The sequence below is a fragment of the Hakea prostrata genome, chromosome 1 (genome assembly GCF_041222555.1).
Source record: "Hakea prostrata isolate BN-2017 chromosome 1, UWA_Hpros_2, whole genome shotgun sequence".
NCBI lineage: Eukaryota > Viridiplantae > Streptophyta > Magnoliopsida > Proteales > Proteaceae > Hakea > Hakea prostrata.
In genome coordinates, this window is record NC_142600.1 from 2,281,321 (window position 1) to 2,299,357 (window position 18,037).

The window sequence follows — 18,037 nt, forward strand, 5'->3', positions numbered from 1 at the left end:
GTACCATGAATTCTACATTAGTGATCTCCTTTAGAATTGATTTTAAATTGAGTAAATGGAGAAGAATTGACTTTCAAATGGCTACCAACTACAGTTTTAGGGATAAGCTATGACGAGTCCGGATCAGCGACCCCGACGGGGAGCATTTTGTGCTCCCTGACGCTTCCTGACCACAAAAACCAGTAAGGTCCACGGTGAAAAACACTTTTTGAAAAAAATAAAAAAACAAAAAAATTTTCACCCGTGGAACCCACTGATTTTTGTGGTCAGGAAACCATGGGGGAGCACCCTGTGCTCCCCCAACGGGGAGAAGATCCGGATTCAGCTATGACACTTATAGTATAGCGAGGTAATACATTAGATCATTTATAACATTATATATCTAATCACCACACATTCGTTTTTGCTTTACTTATCACTAAAAAATAACATTAAATTATAGTTGAATTTGCATAGTGCATATAAATACATAATTATCGTCTTACCCAGGTGCAGAAACCAAGGAATCTCAAACCTTTTCCAACATTATGAAATGATATCAACTATATATTTTTTTTTCAACAATATCAATCAAAATCAACTACAGCTAATGTTGCTCCTTCTTCCTTTTGAGTCTGATTCAGTCAAATTTGGTGGCGATTAGAAATAAAAAAAAACATTAATTTGTTTATTTTGAACGTATGTGCGTGCGTAAGCCTTGATTCTCAGTTCACAACAACTGCAGAACGCATAGCTATCCAAATGTGTCTAGATCATGAAAAGCCTCTTATGCTCATTCAATTCGTACCTTGTTTAATGTTTACCCATATATATTTCTTTACCAAAAGTTTTTCTATATGTTATTTATTTATTTATTTTGAGGTTCATCTAGGTCAGCTTGCGCGCACCTTGATTACATCTCAGGGGATGCTTGTGGTCTGCAAGGGTCGAACCCAAAACCTCTCTACTAAAAAGTATGGATCTTACCACTCTATCAACTTTGCATTGACAAAACTTTTAATTGTTCCAATATCACATTGTATGCTTATTAGTCATTGCGATGACAAAATCATACCGTAACTAAATCTTCAAGGAGACCTTTATATAATTGATATAAGTGGGACTTTGCCCTTGGCTCTGAGAGAATTCAAATTCTATCCTCCTCCTATGTGGAAGTATTGATCATTTATTAGTAAAGATCAACACTTCAAAAATAGGAGGTTGAAATTTTTTGAACATTGGGGCTTCGACCCATAAATATATAAAGCGAAGCCACCCATCTCCTTATATATCACCGACATAATTCTTATATTAGTGTCTATATCATCCACTCATGCTCGTGTGGAAGTCTTTGGTATTGGCTTCGCCATATTCACCCTTTTTCGTCATGACAATTACCTTGGTTCACATGGACAAACCCCTTGCCCTCTTTGTCATAACCAGTTCATCGGTCACAGCTATTTGTTTTAGGAAAGCCAGCTTTGTGCCATCTGGGTCTCTTGAAAACTGTAGAGCTTTTTTAGTCCTTGTGGAATCCCAGAGCACAAATCTATCAATTTAGGGCCTACCATACAAATGTCCTGCCGAAAGTAATGGGCTTTAACTTAAGAGCCTCCCCCACTCGTCAACATCAACCTAATAAAATTCCAAATCATGTACTATAAATGCCCATCCAGTTGGGCCGGCCAAACCCATACCGGGCCCAATAACATTTCTGCTTGTAGCAGCAACGTAAACCTTACTTGGCATGGAACGAGTTAAAAGTTGTGATTTCATGGTGACGTTTGTGGAATGTAGTTCGTATGGTTCCCTGAGAGGACCCTACTATAATCTTCAGAACTCGTACTGCGATCTTTATATCCATGCATCCTTCGGTGCTGAATTTAAGATAAAACTCGACCACACCAAGATGAGACAGAGTTTGTCCTTTTTTGATGAAATTTTTCACTACTTTTTCTATCCAGAAAACTTTCTCAGAAGAAGACAGATCATGAGGAAAATTAGGTCAAATAAAATTGATTACAGCCTAGCTGTGGATAAGTGGCCAGTGAAGCTTACAACTTGAGAAACGCAATCTCTTAAAACCTTTCTTCCCACCGTTGGATTACAGATTACTCACGTGAGTACAGTAATACTTCCATGAAAAGAAGAAAAAAAACAAAACAGAAGTCTTCATCTAAAGCCACTCAGAATTCCTGCAATTTGGATTCTGTCCTCACTTCAATAACCACTTTATCTATAAGATTTCAATAAAATTTCATGGATGTTTCTCTGTACCTCTATCAGGACCGCGAACAAGCAACATCATCTTCTCCTCTCGAAGCTCTTAGTTGCAATAGCCATGGCTTCACAAAACAGAGGAAGGAGAAGCTCTGGTTTTGTTTTCTTGGTCTTGTACATTATTTTTCTAAGTTGTTCGAGGTGTGTTTCAGGCCAGTCTCCTGTTTTTGCTTGTGATGTTGATAAGAATCCTGAGTTGGGCTCATTTGCATTCTGCGATTCTTCACTGGGGATATTTAAGAGGGCGAAAGATCTAGTTAAGAGACTTACGTTGCAGGAGAAGATTGGGTTTCTGGTGAGTAAAGCTGCTGGAGTTAGTCGACTCGGTATCCCGAGTTACCAATGGTGGTCGGAAGCCTTACATGGAGTGTCTTACGTTGGTCCTGGCACTCACTTCTCTAGTGTAGTTCCTGGGGCCACTAGTTTTCCTATGGTCATTCTAACTGCAGCATCCTTCAACACCTCTCTGTTTGAGAGCATTGGAAAGGTATTGTCTCTAGCTACCTGCGTGTTAAGTGATTCTTTTTGTTAGATTTTCTGTTAATTTGATGAAAATGGTTCGTGGGTTTGGTGTAGAACTTAGTTTTGTTAGTGGGTTACATTCAGAGTGTGTGTTAAGTGATTTATAGAAGGGTTTAAATTCAAGTAATGGGTTCGATTCAAATTTTATCTTTGTTCAAGTGAATTTCAAGATAAAAAAATATTTATGATATGCTTGTGGTCTAGTGTTACATTTCGCTGTTCACCTTTATATTGAGAAGACCTTAATGTTGCTGTAATGCTGTTACGATGTTTCATAATTTGTAAAGAATGAGATTCATAAAAGTATTTTCTTTTTTAATGCCTTTTATTCTACGTTTATGTCTTCTGGTTCTAAAATGAGACTTTTCAAAATCTAAAGATGACTTCTTCATTCACTTTAAGCTTCTGGGAATAGATTTTCATGAAATTGATTATATGCGAATGAAATGAAGGTTGAGTACATACACTGTGTAGGTGGTCTCCACAGAAGCTAGAGCAATGTACAATGTGGGTTTAGCTGGGTTAACATTTTGGAGCCCAAACGTCAATATATTTAGGGATCCAAGATGGGGAAGAGGCCAGGAGACTCCAGGAGAAGACCCATTATTGTCAAGCAAATACGGATCTGCATATGTGAAAGGTCTACAGCAAAAAGATGAGTTTGATTCTGATAAGCTCAAGGTTGCTACTTGCTGTAAGCATTACACGGCTTATGATATCGAAAATTGGAAAGGAGTTGATCGCTTCCACTTCGATGCTGTGGTAAACAAGAAAGACTACTCTATTTTAACTCCTGATGTTTGTGTTTGGTATGTTTCACAGGAAATAGGTTCCAGGTCTAGAATGCTTTTGAAGAGATAAAAGGAAAATTCAGATTTCTTCTAAACCCAAAATCTAGATGGAAATCTGTGCAAATTTTGATTTTTGAAATGAATATGTAACAGGTAACCAAACAGGACTTGGATGATACATTTCAACCACCATTCAAGAGTTGTGTTACTGATGGGGATGTTGCGAGTGTAATGTGCTCTTTCAACAAAGTAAACGGAGTACCCACTTGTGCTGACCCAAATCTCCTTGCTGGGGTTATTAGGGGTGAATGGAAACTAAATGGGTATGGCTTTCTACACTTCTTTCATAATCCACCCCTTTCATAATCCTCTCGGGGTGCTTCTATTCAATGGCCAAAATTTCACCACAAACTACCCAATCAGAGAAGAGAAGATATCTTTAATGAGGGGCCGCTTGCTCTGGTTGTAATCTTCAATTATTGTGGTTCAATTCTATGCAGATACATAGTTTCGGATTGTGATTCAGTAGATGTGATCTACAACGCTCAACACTACACCAAAACCCCAGAGGAAGCAGCAGCGAAGTCTATTTTGGCTGGTAACTGAACTTTTCTTCTTAGACTTAAACCAGTACAAATGGTTCTAGGCAAAAATGGTCCTTATCAAATGTATATTTCTCTCCAACAGGGTTGGATCTTGATTGTGGAACGTTCCTCAGTCAACACACTGAAGCTGCAATAACAGGAGGGTACTTGAATGAGTCGGCCGTTGATAACGCAATCACTAACAATTTTGCAACTCTGATGCGACTTGGCTTCTTTGATGGTGACCCGAGCAAGCAATTCTATGGGAAGCTTGGCCCAAAGGATGTTTGCACTCAAGAGAATCAGCAGTTGGCCCGTGAAGCAGCACAACAGGGGATTGTCTTGTTGAAGAACAACCCTGGCTCACTGCCATTATCACCTTCAGCTATCAAGTCTCTAGCCGTGATTGGACCCAACGCAAATGTCACAAAGACCATGATTGGCAACTATGAAGGTACATGAGATACCCTAATCATAGCCTTCTTAAGCATTTGCTGATATTTTGGCACCTTTAACTAGTAAAACGTGATGTTGGCAGGTGCTCCATGCAAATATACAAGTCCTCTTCAAGGCTTGGCGGCATCGGTTCCTACCGTCTATAAAGCAGGCTGCCCAAATGTGGCATGTACCACTGCCCAACTAGATGATGCCAAGACCATAGCAAGTCAAGCAGATGCTACAGTTTTGGTGGTGGGTGCCGATCAATCTATCGAGGCAGAAGGTCGTGATAGAGTGGATGTCCTCCTCCCTGGACAACAACCACTTCTCATAACAGAGGTAGCAAAGGCAGCCAAGGGACCTGTGATTCTTGTTATAATGTCTGGAGGAGGGATGGATGTCTCCTTCGCAAAAGATGATGACAAGATTACAAGCATACTTTGGGTTGGTTATCCTGGTGAAGCAGGAGGTGCTGCCATGGCCGATGTAATCTTCGGGTACTACAATCCAAGTAAGTCATAAGTGGGTAGTTTTGTTGATTGCTTGTTTTTGTAGTGAGGGTAAGAAAGTTTATGAATCGTAATGCTTAGGCAATACTTTCTTGTGTCAATGCCAACTCTGGCTCTGCATTCAATTGATGAATGGACATCTTGGTTCTTGTTTCAGGTGGAAGATTACCTATGACGTGGTACCCGCAGGAGTATGTTGACAAGGTCCCTATGACAAATATGAACATGAGAGCAGATTCTGCCACAGGTTATCCAGGCAGAAGCTATCGGTTTTATACAGGTAAAACCATTTATTCGTTTGGTGATGGCCTGAGCTACTCCAAAGTCACTCATCACCTTGCCTTGGCACCTAGCCTAGTCTCAATTCCCTTGGGGGAGGATCACGTTTGTCGGTCACAGAAATGCAAATCCATTGAGCCCCTTGAAAGAAGTTGCCAAAACTTGGCTTTTGACATTCATTTAAGAGTAAAGAACGTGGGAAAAATAGGTGGAAGTCATACAGTTTTCTTATTCACCACTCCCCCAGCTGTGCACAATGCTCCTAAGAAGCATTTGTTGGGGTTTCAGAAAGTTTTCTTAACAGCTCAAAATGAACAACTGGTCCAATTCAAAGTGGATGTCTGCAAGGATTTGAGTGTGATTGATGAACTCGGAAACAGAAAAGTGGCCTTGGGGTCGCATATGCTTCATGTGGGGAGCTTGCAATACTCATTGAATGTAGAAATCTGAATTGGATCTCCAAAGCAAAAGATGAAGGTGCAGAACTTCTCAATAAAAGCCTCCTCTGTTATTAAACTTCAAAACATTGCTTCAAAATAGAATTCAATATTCTCTACTACCTAAAACTAATGTTTTAATTGCAAATCCAGTTAATGCATGACAAACTTTAATTGGCACTTAGATGTTATAGTTGTGAACTTACTAAGACAGTCCATGATAAAATAAAAATCACCATGTTAAGTATTTTCCATGCAGTTGTCTGGGTAAATTCACAAGCAGAATTAAGTAACAGGTCTCGGCTATTTACTAATCCTGCACCCTGAACTTAAGACTATCGATCGTTAAATTTTAACGACCATCGAATAAGGCTAGGCCTAGCCATGGTTACACACCATCTCCACTCAAACCAATAATATTAACAAGTTTAGTCAATCACTAGCTCAGATGCCTTAGCTCCAACCACAAACTCATCTCTCTCCAAAGTAGACGAATAACAATGGGCGTATAGGGTACACAAACAACATTATTTTTCAAACCGGTGGTGGTGGTTATGTTTTTCTGGTTCTATGGCTGTCACAACCAGGTTTCTGTGGGTTCATTGGGTTCGGCCCATCCCTTAGTTCTTGTTTTTTTTCCTTTTGTTTGGTGTTTGTGTTTGTGTTTTATTTCAATTATGAATGAAATATTTGAACTTTTGGACCAAAAAACAAAAAACCGTCCCTTTGTTATCCCTCCTTTGTCACCCTAGTGCATCTGCTTGATCTGGGGATTTCCAAAATTCTCCAGTCCCTGGCTAGTCACTTCTTTGCCTTCCGTCTCCGTACCTCTCTTGAGTGCGGGAAAAGATGTCCCTGTAATTTGGACCCCTCTGACAATGGTACCAAGCCTAGTGCACCTTTATATGCCTCAGATTGCAACGGTTGTAGAAGAAACAATTGAGTTCCCAAGGAGCAATTCCAAGCTGATGGTGATTTTATTATAGGAATAGAAGAAAGAGAAAATAATGATAGACTTTGCACTATGACTAGTGCTTCTGAATTCCTCTTTCTGCTTGTTGCTGGTTTCAGTTTAACAGTTCTTCTGGGTGGTTCTTTTTGAACCGTTGTCCTACTTCGAATTGCCTGGGCTTTTGCCCTTTGTCCTCCTTATATTTCTTAACCGCATCCAACCCCTCCCACCACCCCCCCCAAAAAAAAAAAAAAAAAAAAAAAGATTCTAGGGGATCATATGAACCAGATAACAGCTGAACTAAAGCATAATCAAGGAGATACACATACGCCAAAGAGCCGGCTATTTGATCTGAGACTGTTGACTGCTCAAAGATACGAACTGGTGATTTCAATGAAATTAGCTAGAATGTTTGCGTTCCATTTGTTTTGAGTCACAACCCAGAAATAAATCTCAGGTCACAAATAAAGTCTATGCTTTCAGGGTAACCAGCAAATTGATCCCAATTCTATTCCCCGTGTATGTGTGTATCAAACAGGTTGAAACTGCAGAATTGAAGAAGTATACGCTGAGAAAGGGATTATGCTTCACAACCAAGCCGTACAGAAGTAATTTTATTAAGCAGCACAAATAACTGAACAGTTACAATTGATCAAACTAACAAGAAGTCTCCTATGTTTTACTACCACTGATTCAAATAATATTGTTAGGTCGGGGGTGAGGAATAAGAATGAAGCAAAGAACAGGTAAACTCATTCACAGTGGATTAGCATTGCCAATATCCGCCCTAAAAAAGATGTACCCCAAAACTTCTTTCTTCCTTTGTTTTTTTCCCCTCTGTTCTATTTCATTCTATGAAACATTCTATTCACAGTCTCGAATCTCAAAATTGTTAAATACTTAAATTAAAGTAATCATCCCCAGTATTTCTGAAACTCAACAAGAGCACCTTTAGCCAATCGCCTTTAAACCCTAGGGATAATAAAATTAAAGAATCAAACTGGCTACCTCAGCAACAATAACAACTGAAGGCCTGAAAAGAAGGTAGAGCCAGGCTGGCCTCATTAGTGGTTGCTTTGGAGATCAGCTGATATGACGCACCAACAAGACTAACTGATTTCAAAATCAACGTAGCATCTGTTGGAGTTGAATCACTTGTTGCTGCTGCTCTGGAGGCAATGAGCTCAACTGTTCTGGTGTAAGGCTCATCACTTGCTGCAGCAGAACTGACTCTATGTCGGGTGGAAGCTGCAGCTGCATGGGGGCGAAAAGATCACATAAATAAACAAGCAAACCACTACCATACTGGATGGTACGATATATCAGATCAAACGTCTTGATCAACCAAATCATTCAACCAATCTCTACACATAATAATTTTGAGAGGAGTTCACCCAATCTAGTGCATACAAGTTCCACGTTTGACCTGTGTTGCATCTGTTAAGGTTGCCATTTCTCAACCAACTTGAATCCAGTGTTTATGTGGGTACATATTCGTTCAAGTGGGAGAGAAATTGAAGCAATTAACATAACGTATAAAAATTACAACCAAGAGATAAAACAGATTAGATTAAGACGCCCAATGAATGCCCAATATACAGCTTACAACCTGGTTCCATGCTTGAATTCTAGAATCAAGTCCAAAAACAAATCCGAGAAAAAGGATTCATAATATGACCATATGGACAACACACAAGTAGGATTCATATTAAAACCATAGGATCAGAAACAAATCAGGCCTTTCCATCCAAAATGGCTGCAAAAGACTTCATGTTTTTTTAGGGAAATCTTGCTTAGTGTATTTGAATAAGATATATATACTTCAAATTTTGAGATGGCTACAAGGGTTGACCAACCATTATGTCACTCACTGGGCTCTCACATAACAGCAGCCATTTGTTAGATCATGTTAAATGGAATCTGAATCACAAAGAGTGTCAGCTCTCTGAACTGTTTGAAGTAATGTAGTTCCAACTTTTATAGACAACAGTGAGAGATAACAGTTATCAAGGTGATGATGCGTAGGCATCCAGGTGCCTTCTGCTGAAGAGTACCTAGTTTATGTCTCCTCTCTTTTTTTTCTTTTTTCTTTTTTTTTTGGGGGGGAATCCTCTCTTGTGCACATCTCTTTAAAAGGTCCAAAGTAAGCTTGTAATTTTTGTTTTTTCAGCCTATTGTTTGGCATCTATGTGCACTGCTGTGCCCAGCAGAGGATGTTTGGGTTGTTGAGAGGAAGAAAGGTCAACCAATCTTTCGGGTTTTGCCCCTTCCCCCCCCCCCCCATTTTTTAAATGATATCAGAAGTTTAAAGATAAAAAAGATATTTAGCTATTCACATATGATACAGAATTATACGCAATTAGCTCCAGAACTAAAGAATTATGCTTTTTCCTGTGCTTTACGACTGTTTAGGGGGGGGGGGGGGGACTTACATGTCAATCAATAAGAACAATTCATGCATTATCAATTTACTTCGATTGATAAGTAAATCAGAGAACATGCAGGAACATATGGAATAAGTGCTAATGGTAGGAGAAATAAACTTAATGGAACTACTGATGGGAGGGAAAAAAACATTACTTGAGGAACTTGTTTCTCAGATTGCTGCACTCCATCACTACGAGAGGCTTGGTTTGCAGCCATTGATCCAACTGTAGAAGTACTCAGATTCACCAGTCCATGGGAAACTTTCTTTCCACCTTCCAACCTTGCCATCTTCGAAGGACGATTTATACCCTCTGAACTATTATTGACCATGCTTGTCTGTTCAGGAAGCCCTGAAGGCAAGTTCGAAAAGTTGTTACTCCTAGAGGCCCAGGGTCCATCCTCCGTAGCCTGAGATCTTTCCACATCTCTGTTACGTGCCTCTGGTCCACCTGGCAACATTGATGAGCCAGGCTAACATTTAAGAGCATTAGATACATGGAAGAACAATGCTAACACATATAATTAAAACCATCCAAAACCAACAATTCTAGCCACTAACTACTAAGGTTCATGCATCAAGAAGCAGAAAAGGGGGGTGGGGTGCCAAGCTCTTCTTCTTTTTTTTTTTTTTTTTTTTTTTTTTTGAGTACAAAGGTGGCAAGCTTTAAATGGTTCAATAGATCAGATAAAGGTAGCACAACAGTCGGCCAAATCCAGAGTCTAATATGGAAACAGGCAGGATTTGAGAAGTATTTAGTATCCATCCCCTTCAATGAAACCATTAATGTAATTCTACTGCAGATTCTGCTGTTATTTTCTATCAACTTGTAACAAAACAAAAGCACAGCTGCAAGTATCAATAAAGTTGATACCTGAAAGCCTGATAGGGATGGTGAAGGCCGAGACAAAACTGAAGAATGTTGAAGAGCAGCATTTGGGTTAAGCAACTGAGAATTATGCCCCGAGTTCACAGCACCAATTGGTCTAGAAGGCTGTAGCTGAGGGGGCTGAACTTGCTGCTTCAAAGCAGAAGGTTGTGGTCGAACAGACAAACCAGAGTAGGGTTGTGGTCGTGAAGCTCCAGACTGCCCTGGAACAGATGGCTGTACTAGAACTTGACCGTGTGCTTGACTCTGTGATTGCTGTGGATACTGAAATCGAGGCTGAACAGGGACCTGTGGAAACGGGAGTGAAGACTGAATGTTCTGAGGAGCAGGCACTTGACCTTCTTGTAATCTGGATATCAACCCAGCCTGCATATTATTCTGCACGAGAGGCACTTGTCCAGAAAAAGGAGGAAGTAAAGCAGACTGCTGACCCTGCTTCCCATCTAGAGATTGAGGCTGAGATTGTGAACCAGATGCCTGCCGAAGATTTGGCATCTGCAACTGCAGAATGCAGACATAACATCAGTATACCAAAATCTTTGTGCTGCTAATCATATATAATAAGATAGTTTTTATGTGCAATAGACAAACCACTTGCGGTGTCACCATCCCTAGAATTATCTGTGCCTGCACATGCCCAGTCAGAATCAATGAACATCTAAGCTCTAGATAGCAAAACACAAAATAATCCACAACCATCATTATTATCATTTTCATCAACTCACTCTTATCCCAAATAGCTGAATCAATAAACAAAAGTTTAATAGGAACTAGAATGTTGATAGACCGAAAACCCAAGGAAGCTTGGATGAAAATGATCATGGGTCATTGGTGACAAAATTTGGGAGAAAAAAAAATGAGAAATTGGAAATGCTTCCTATCAGTAAATAAAATAAGTGAACCTACTATGAAAAAATAATTACGTTCACCTAAAATATAGGAATCTTCAATCAAAAGATGTTCTAGTTTATTTTCTTATGAGTGAATACTTAAGAAGCAGAAACGTCAAAATGAAGCAAGCTCCATATGCATTTCTAGCTGCTGAACAATCCTCTAAAAATGCATGTTTACTTAGTTGTGACAAACCAAGACACTTGTCACCATAAAGAAAAAACAAGGGAAGAGTGTATCCCTGAAAGTTAAGAGGGCATCAAAAGCTAAACAATCACCTGGAAAAGAGCTTTCGGCAGCTGTGGACTTGCTAGCAGCAGTTGGCGGGCTAGTTCCTTGTTTTGTGAAGCCATTACCTGTCACCCACATCATGTTTACAATTGTGTTTTTCACTTGAAGCTGCTTAAAAATTAATGGACAGAAGGGAAGTGCTCACCTTAAGCACTGACATTATCTCATACAATTGACTCCGAGACATTTTAGCCAAAGAATGGGTTAAAGGATCATTGCCCCAACCAGGCTGACTTTGGAGACCATTTTGCTTTGAGGACATGCTACCAGTCTGATCGCCCAAAGCTCCAGCCATGACTGATGCTGCCGTGATAGCCAATGGGAGACCAATTGGCTGATGAAGAGCAGAATCCCCGAGAATTGCAGGGCCACCTGCGTGTTTTTGAGCATCTCTGTCATTCCCATGGCAAGTTTAACGTGGACTAATGCACTAGTAGGTTAGGAGGTGAAAAAGAAGAAGATCTAAAACAAATCGAAGTCGGGCACAGAGGACCAACCAGCATTAGAAGACAACCCAGGTCCACCACGACCCTGCAAAAATGAAAAAGATAAGGAAGTATAGAAAGACTTCTCTTGCATTTATCTATTAGTATTAAAATATCATTCATTGTGTAATTATGATGCTATTAACTTGAAAACTTGAAAAGTGAATCTCAATGAAATTGCTGATACATGCTGCATGAAGCAAGCAAGCAAAGATTAAAGCCCCATGGGAAGATGTGACTGCTACCAAGGATTGAGAGATCATTCAGAGGATGAAGCCACAAAGTGCTAGTCATAATTAACTGCTTCATAGAATCTCTTTCATAATTATATATTCTATATTGAAGGGTTTTAATTCAACAATATCATGATAGTACATGTTTAGTTAGTTGAAGTATTTTTAGTACATTTACAGTATGAAGTTGGTTTCCACATAAGGGTTGCTCTTCATACTTCATATAAGCTGTGTAATGAAAAAGATAAAAGTAGGGGATAATAAGGACTAGAAGCAGAAGCTACGTAAGGACTTGGTTCTGGTAATTTTAAATGTGATAGAGATCCCTGAAAGACATGGGCCGACCAAGATCAAGCCACCCCAAGCAGGATAACAAGGTTTTTGCTGCTATTTGTTTTCTTGCTATGTTACCTGAATCCCTAAGTACTCTAGGTTAGCTTTTTCTATGGTTGCACTGTAGATGGTTCATGATCAGTGTGCATAAATATTCTGAGTTATTGACCCCTAATAAATCTCCAACCCTTTTGAGATCATCCAAGGGACCTCTTCTGATATCGTCCCATACACCCAACCGAAGTCTTCAAGCAACCTTATTTTCCTACCCCATTTCAGTTGCTTCTGATCAAGATCTTGGTTATTTGGCCTTCATCAATAAAGGATAAATCATGATATCCTAATGGATGGTTTCAGCAAGAAACAGATCCAACTTCATTCATTTATGGTCCTATTGGATATCATAAAAAGCCATGGACCAATTCCTTTACAATATGTTTGGGACCACCACTTAGATTGACTAAAAAGCATCATCTCTATCCTGGAGGCTGAAAGTATAATCAACAAAAGAACGATCAAGATCTCTATAACTTTTAACCCTGGAGTCATTGTGGGTTGAACGAATCAACCAAATTCTCTATAATGAGTACCTAAGACTTGCTAAAATGAGACGCACAGCCAACAAGTTGGCTAGAAGCTAGAGTCAACATTAACATGCAGTATTAGCGCAGGGAAAAGTAAAGCAGATTATTCATCAAAAAGTAGTTGGCAGTAAGATTTATGTTTTGAGCAATCTTTAATGAACTATCTAGTTTTACCTGCTCACGGTTTCTGTCAGAACTTTTATCATTTTCAGCAAAGTCAACACGTAATTGCCGACCATTGATCTCATAGCCCTGAAGGTTGCGACGAGCACTTAGCGCTGTTTCTTCATCTTTGTACTCACAAAAGCCATAACCTTTTGGTTTCCCAGTTTCTCTATCAATAACTAATCTGTGGTAAATAAAGTTGATGAGGAACTGGAAGGATGGCCATGAATACATTTATAACATGGTAAAGTTATCTCTCAAAAACGAAGATGGATACCATTTTGACATTCATCACAGTTCAATGCAGTGTTAAAAACCAGTATTTAGGGTTTCATTAGGTAAAGGAAAGTGAAATTATGATAAATTAACAGACAACAATAAATTCATGCCATATCAATCAAATTCAATTAACAGACAACAATAAAGTAGAATACTCCAGCCACATTAAGTCACAAGGGTTTAACAACAGTTTCCAAAGTTCAGTTTGGGCTTAAGGAAATTTGTTATGTAAGGATAGTGTAATCTTCAATTGTGGTTCTATCTTTCAACAATCAAAACCAAAGTTGTCAAGGCGGCAAGGCGACCAAAGCGATTGGGGCTCCACCTAGATGATTAGGCGACAAACTGGCGCCTAGATGGCAATAAGGCAACCAAAGTGGTTGGGTAAAAATTTTTCAATACAACTACTTTCTATAATAAGCTAAACAAACATTCAATAGTCATATTCATCCAAAAAAGAAAGCATTTAAGAATCATAATTATGAAAAATTATCAACAAAAAAAACACACAAACATAAATTCATCTCATCAAGCATCATAACAATGACTATTTACTAACAGGGCCAACACGATAATTAATAGATCTCTTTATTCTGATTGATTCATTGATTCTCGATGTTGAGTATGGCTTATGCTTCACATTCTGTTGCCGACGGGCCCGGAGGTCCTATGTCACTTTGGGCCTCGGAGTTCCCTTGCAATTTGGGTCTTGATTCCAAAATGACTAAGCTAGATTCAGAATGTCACAACACCAACCATATTGGAAACCGAATCCTCAACAACCTTGGAAGAGGCGGGGTAAGAACTTGGAAAAGGCACAACTCAAAAAGGATCATCTTCGAATTATTGACGTAAAAGGGAATAGCGAATCTAGAATGGGAAACACAGAGATTAAATTTATATACGGCTTTGTAGAATAAATTTTAAATTAAAAAGAAATTAAGAAAACAAAATTATGTACAAAATGTCGAAAAGGCGGTTGCTTTAGAGTCTAGGCACACAAGGCGACAATGCGGTAATGCTTAGGTGAAAAAGCGTCAATTAAGCGGTTCAAAACAAGGCAGTTGAAAAACTGCCTTGCCGCCTAGGTGGACGCTTTGACAACACTGGTCAAACCAATAAATTCAAAACTGACACTGTCAATATTTGGAGGTGTCTTTGAAGCATGTAAATATTTCGAAAGTTGTGACTTTTGAAATTGCCTTGAGCAGGTTCCTTGTAGAGATTTTACTCTTCTATTTGTGGGGATTAGTCCTCGATGTCGCATTATTATTATATCTTAAAATTTCCCTCCTTGCTCTCAAAATCTCTTTTGTATTTCCACATGACTATTGTGTTGGTTTCAAACCTTTGTAAATTTTGTTTCCTAAAACGTTGAAAATTACCCTATCTATCTACATGGTCTCCAAATCAAGTGCAACTACTCTTGGGTGGGCTTGTAAATGTTGTTGCACCTTGGGAGGTTGGGTTGCAGCCATAGAAAGCAAACATAATCCAGTTAAGAGTGACCTACTGCTTAAGTCTTGTTTTTTGTTTCTACCATTGATTTTTATGGTCATGATCCAAATACTGGCTCCACTAGGTGAACATTGTTCGAAGAATTGCTCATTATAAAATAAATCTTACCTTTTCCCTATTGTAATGTTTATTTCCTATATTTATGTATTACTCATTGAAGCCATATGCAAAAATGGTCAAACGGTGTAATCAACTTAGTATAGTATAGACATGTCTTCACTACTTAAATCTAGTAAAGACATTTATGGCGCTTTCATCTCTCAGATTTGGATGGAACATAATTGGCATCGATGGGACTACCAAGTCTACATCTCCTGCTTAGATTTGGAGGGCATCTACAAGGATGTCAATTCCAAGCTCTCTACCACCCCCTCAAGACCCTGATACTTGTTGTTACATGGGGCATTAATAGTGCTACCTTGATGTGACCAAACTAACTTAGTCTTGGTGCTTCTCCAACACCCCTCTTGGGGCCTTCCTCGTCTTCTCTCAGTTCTTCTCCCCCCTTGTATCCTTCTTGTTTCCACTTTGGGGTTTATATATATCATTTATTCACCAAGAAAATGGTCAAGTTAAGGAAGGTAGTTATGTAAACATAGTATAGTCAAGATAGAAAATGCCTGATACACTTATATAGCCTTGGAAAACTACAGTTGGATACATCTAGGGGAATTAGTCCTAGTATTTATGAGGCAAGTGATATGTAATGTCCAGAGCACATCTTAAAACATAAGATCCCTCGAAATAGGTGAAAGGGTTAAAAAAAATTGAAATCACATGATGATTTGCTATCATTACTATAGTTTTGTCTAATTCTTGTTAAGATGGGAAAGTAAGTAATACCCACCAAAAGTGACAAAAGGACAAGTATAGAGCTTTTAATCAACTAAATCTCACAACTGCTTTCCTTTCTTCTTCCCTTCTTTTTTTTTTTTTTTTTTTTTTTGGGGGGGGGGGGGGGGTGGATTAGATGTGGTGCAAACCATCAGTTGACTTAAATGGTTGTAAGAAGTATTGCAGCTTCTAATGAGAATTTAAAAGTGAAATTTTATAAGCAATCATTAACCTCGGACGGGACAAAGGCCCATTTTTAAAAGAAGTGCCGGTTGTTACTCAAATGGATGCATGGTAGGCTAGTCAGCAGCACAAATAAGGAAAGGTTCAAGAGATTATGTCGAACAACATGGTTTGTCAAACTTCATTCGATTCAACTCCAAAAGACATCTCAATGACGTATCTTTAATGTTATAAACACCTTTTGCATTTGTAACGGAATTTAGGTTTTATTTTTCATTGGTCAAAAACATCAACTCAAAGTTGGCACCATTTTGTCTGAAGGTGCCTTTTGAGCTTCAGAATATTTCAAAAGATTGTCTTTTCTTGAATATATCCTATGAGGAGGATTTACTCTTCTATTCATAGGGATCGCACAATGCTCATTATGACTGTTCTCTTAACATAGCCTCTCCTACTCTCAAAAATTCTCTTGTACTTTTCACATAGACTAGGGCGTTGTTTTCAAACCTTTGTGATTTTTGTTTTCCGGAATGTTGAACACTACCTTGCCTACCAATGTGGCCCTCACGGGTGGGCTTGAGAGGCCTGTTGTATCTTAAGAGTTTGGGGTTTGCTAGTAAACTCAGTTCGCACTTATAAGGGATAAATACAATCATAAGATGTCCCAGTTGTTGTTTATACTGTTGATGTTTGTGATTGTAATCCATTGACTGGCTCCCTAAGTGTGATGATGAAGAATTGTTTGCCATAAGACAAGTAATACTTTATTCCTATCGTGGTGTTATATCCAACATCCTTCCTTGCATATCAGCGACTGTTGAGGAATATGCTCAAAGAAGGTTCCCAAAGCAACAAGCTTGAGCCATGGTCTGATTGGAAGCAAGCTGAAGTGGGTGCCTACTGTTTTTTCTTGAAACTGAAGGAAGACGAACTGAGTTCCCATATTCGCTTGAAACTGAACTCTTCTCATATATATGGAGATACAGGTTGTGATTGAACACAGAGGGAGCCCGGAGATATATGAGTTATTTTAATATTCCCAAAGTAATAAGAAGCAGTCCAGGACTTCAAGTTAGATGCCAAGACCAAATCTTAATACTTCAAAAACAAAAACTCACAGATGTTACCCCATTTTTTCCCCCAAAACAAATCCACCAAAGAAACAGGAACAGGGGAAATAATGAAATACTAACCTGAAGGATACGACAGGCCCAACCTCTTCACATATTTGAATAAGCTGTTCTTCGGTCGCGTCGTACGGTATGTTTCCAACTGCAAGATTTAAACAAATAAGTGAATTGTGGAATCCAATAAACTCATTGCCCGTGCCCCAAATTCATCACTCAACAGGGAATCCAATTAGCACACAATCAGTAACGTGTAAGAGAGAGAATAATAACAAACCAAAAACGCATCGGTGCTGAGAGTTCGCCATAATTCATAAAAAGGAAGAGAAACCATCTTCGATAAAAATGATCAGATCGATCTTCTTCCAAGGCATTCTTCCTTTCCGAAGAAGGAAAAGAAAAAACCTATTTTTCTTTATTCCTTGGAGCCTCTGTCTTTCTTTCTATATGATTATGCGTGTGTGTGCCAACGTCTCCGAATCGCAACCCTCGACTGTTGCTTTAACTACCAGCGTCAGAGACTTCCGACAAACCGGCGACGGCAAGGGTGGCGCTGGTGAGCTTGCGAAGATATTACTAGTACACGCTCCGAAGTGCCAAACATGGATTGGGCTTAAAAAACTGAACCCGATAACCGACCCAATTCATCCACGACTTTAGATTTCGAGATATCTTAATTTGGCCGAGATTGCAATGCCAACCTAGATTTCGATCCGACTGTGGGTATACTTATATAGTCGAACCGAATTACTTGTGCAACACCAGACCAGCCACGGTAAGGGCGGCGATTTTTTTTTTTTTTTTTTTTTTTTTTCAAAAAGGGCGGCGATGCTGAGACTTGCGAGGAGACTACAACTTTTTTTTTTTTGGTAATAAGGAGACTACAACTCTACAAGTACATATTCCATACATACACGCCCAACAGACCAGAAAAACGAAAGAAAAAATAAATAAAAATTACATGCCCAAGATGGTTGGATAAAAAAAAAGCTGAACCCGATAACCGACCTTGTTAATACTTTAGTTGTG

The 18,037-nt window shown here is 39.1% G+C and overlaps 2 protein-coding genes across 3 annotated transcripts; one reads left to right on the top strand and one right to left on the bottom strand.

The window, feature by feature from the left end:
- Positions 1 to 2,156: 2,156 nt before the first annotated feature.
- On the top strand, positions 2,157 to 6,071 carry LOC149026590 (beta-xylosidase/alpha-L-arabinofuranosidase 2-like). The gene is made up of 7 exons (XM_089154508.1): positions 2,157 to 2,746; positions 3,256 to 3,543; positions 3,726 to 3,895; positions 4,073 to 4,170; positions 4,260 to 4,610; positions 4,695 to 5,105; positions 5,261 to 6,071. The coding sequence occupies exons 1-7, from the start codon at positions 2,243 to 2,245 to the stop codon at positions 5,830 to 5,832; spliced, it is 2,394 nt and encodes a 797-aa protein (XP_089010634.1). The 5' UTR covers positions 2,157 to 2,242; the 3' UTR covers positions 5,833 to 6,071.
- A 1,061-nt stretch (positions 6,072 to 7,132) lies between these two features.
- On the bottom strand, positions 7,133 to 17,782 carry CSTF64 (cleavage stimulating factor 64). Of its 2 annotated transcripts, XM_089154509.1 has the most exons (10): positions 17,286 to 17,781; positions 17,075 to 17,153; positions 13,077 to 13,251; positions 11,765 to 11,798; positions 11,413 to 11,639; positions 11,255 to 11,332; positions 10,677 to 10,712; positions 10,071 to 10,586; positions 9,352 to 9,669; positions 7,133 to 8,025 (listed from the first exon to the last, which is right to left on the bottom strand). In XM_089154509.1, exons 1-10 carry the CDS (start codon positions 17,314 to 17,316, stop codon positions 7,897 to 7,899), a joined length of 1,623 nt encoding a protein of 540 aa, XP_089010635.1. In that variant the 5' UTR covers positions 17,317 to 17,781; the 3' UTR covers positions 7,133 to 7,896. The 2 variants fall into 2 exon arrangements, with proteins under 2 accessions (XP_089010635.1, XP_089010636.1); XM_089154510.1 differs by lacking the exon at positions 7,133 to 8,025 and having other exon boundaries at positions 9,405 to 9,647; positions 17,286 to 17,782.
- Positions 17,783 to 18,037: the final 255 nt, after the last annotated feature.

Excerpts from the sequence above, each read along its gene's own strand:
- LOC149026590 (XM_089154508.1), top strand. The coding sequence starts at position 2,243 with ATGTTTCTCTGTACCTCTATCAGGACCGCGAACAAGCAACATCATCTT. Across the intron at positions 2,747-3,255 it reads TGTTTGAGAGCATTGGAAAG|GTGGTCTCCACAGAAGCTAG; the intron begins GTATTGTCTCTA and ends TACACTGTGTAG. Across the intron at positions 4,171-4,259 it reads AGCGAAGTCTATTTTGGCTG|GGTTGGATCTTGATTGTGGA; the intron begins GTAACTGAACTT and ends TCTCTCCAACAG.
- CSTF64 (XM_089154509.1), bottom strand. The coding sequence starts at position 17,316 with ATGGCGAACTCTCAGCACCGATGCGTTTTTG. Across the intron at positions 11,640-11,764 it reads TGGGTTGTCTTCTAATGCTG|GTGGCCCTGCAATTCTCGGG; the intron begins GTTGGTCCTCTG and ends AAAAACACGCAG. Across the intron at positions 10,713-11,254 it reads TGCCGAAAGCTCTTTTCCAG|GCACAGATAATTCTAGGGAT; the intron begins GTGATTGTTTAG and ends GGGCATGTGCAG.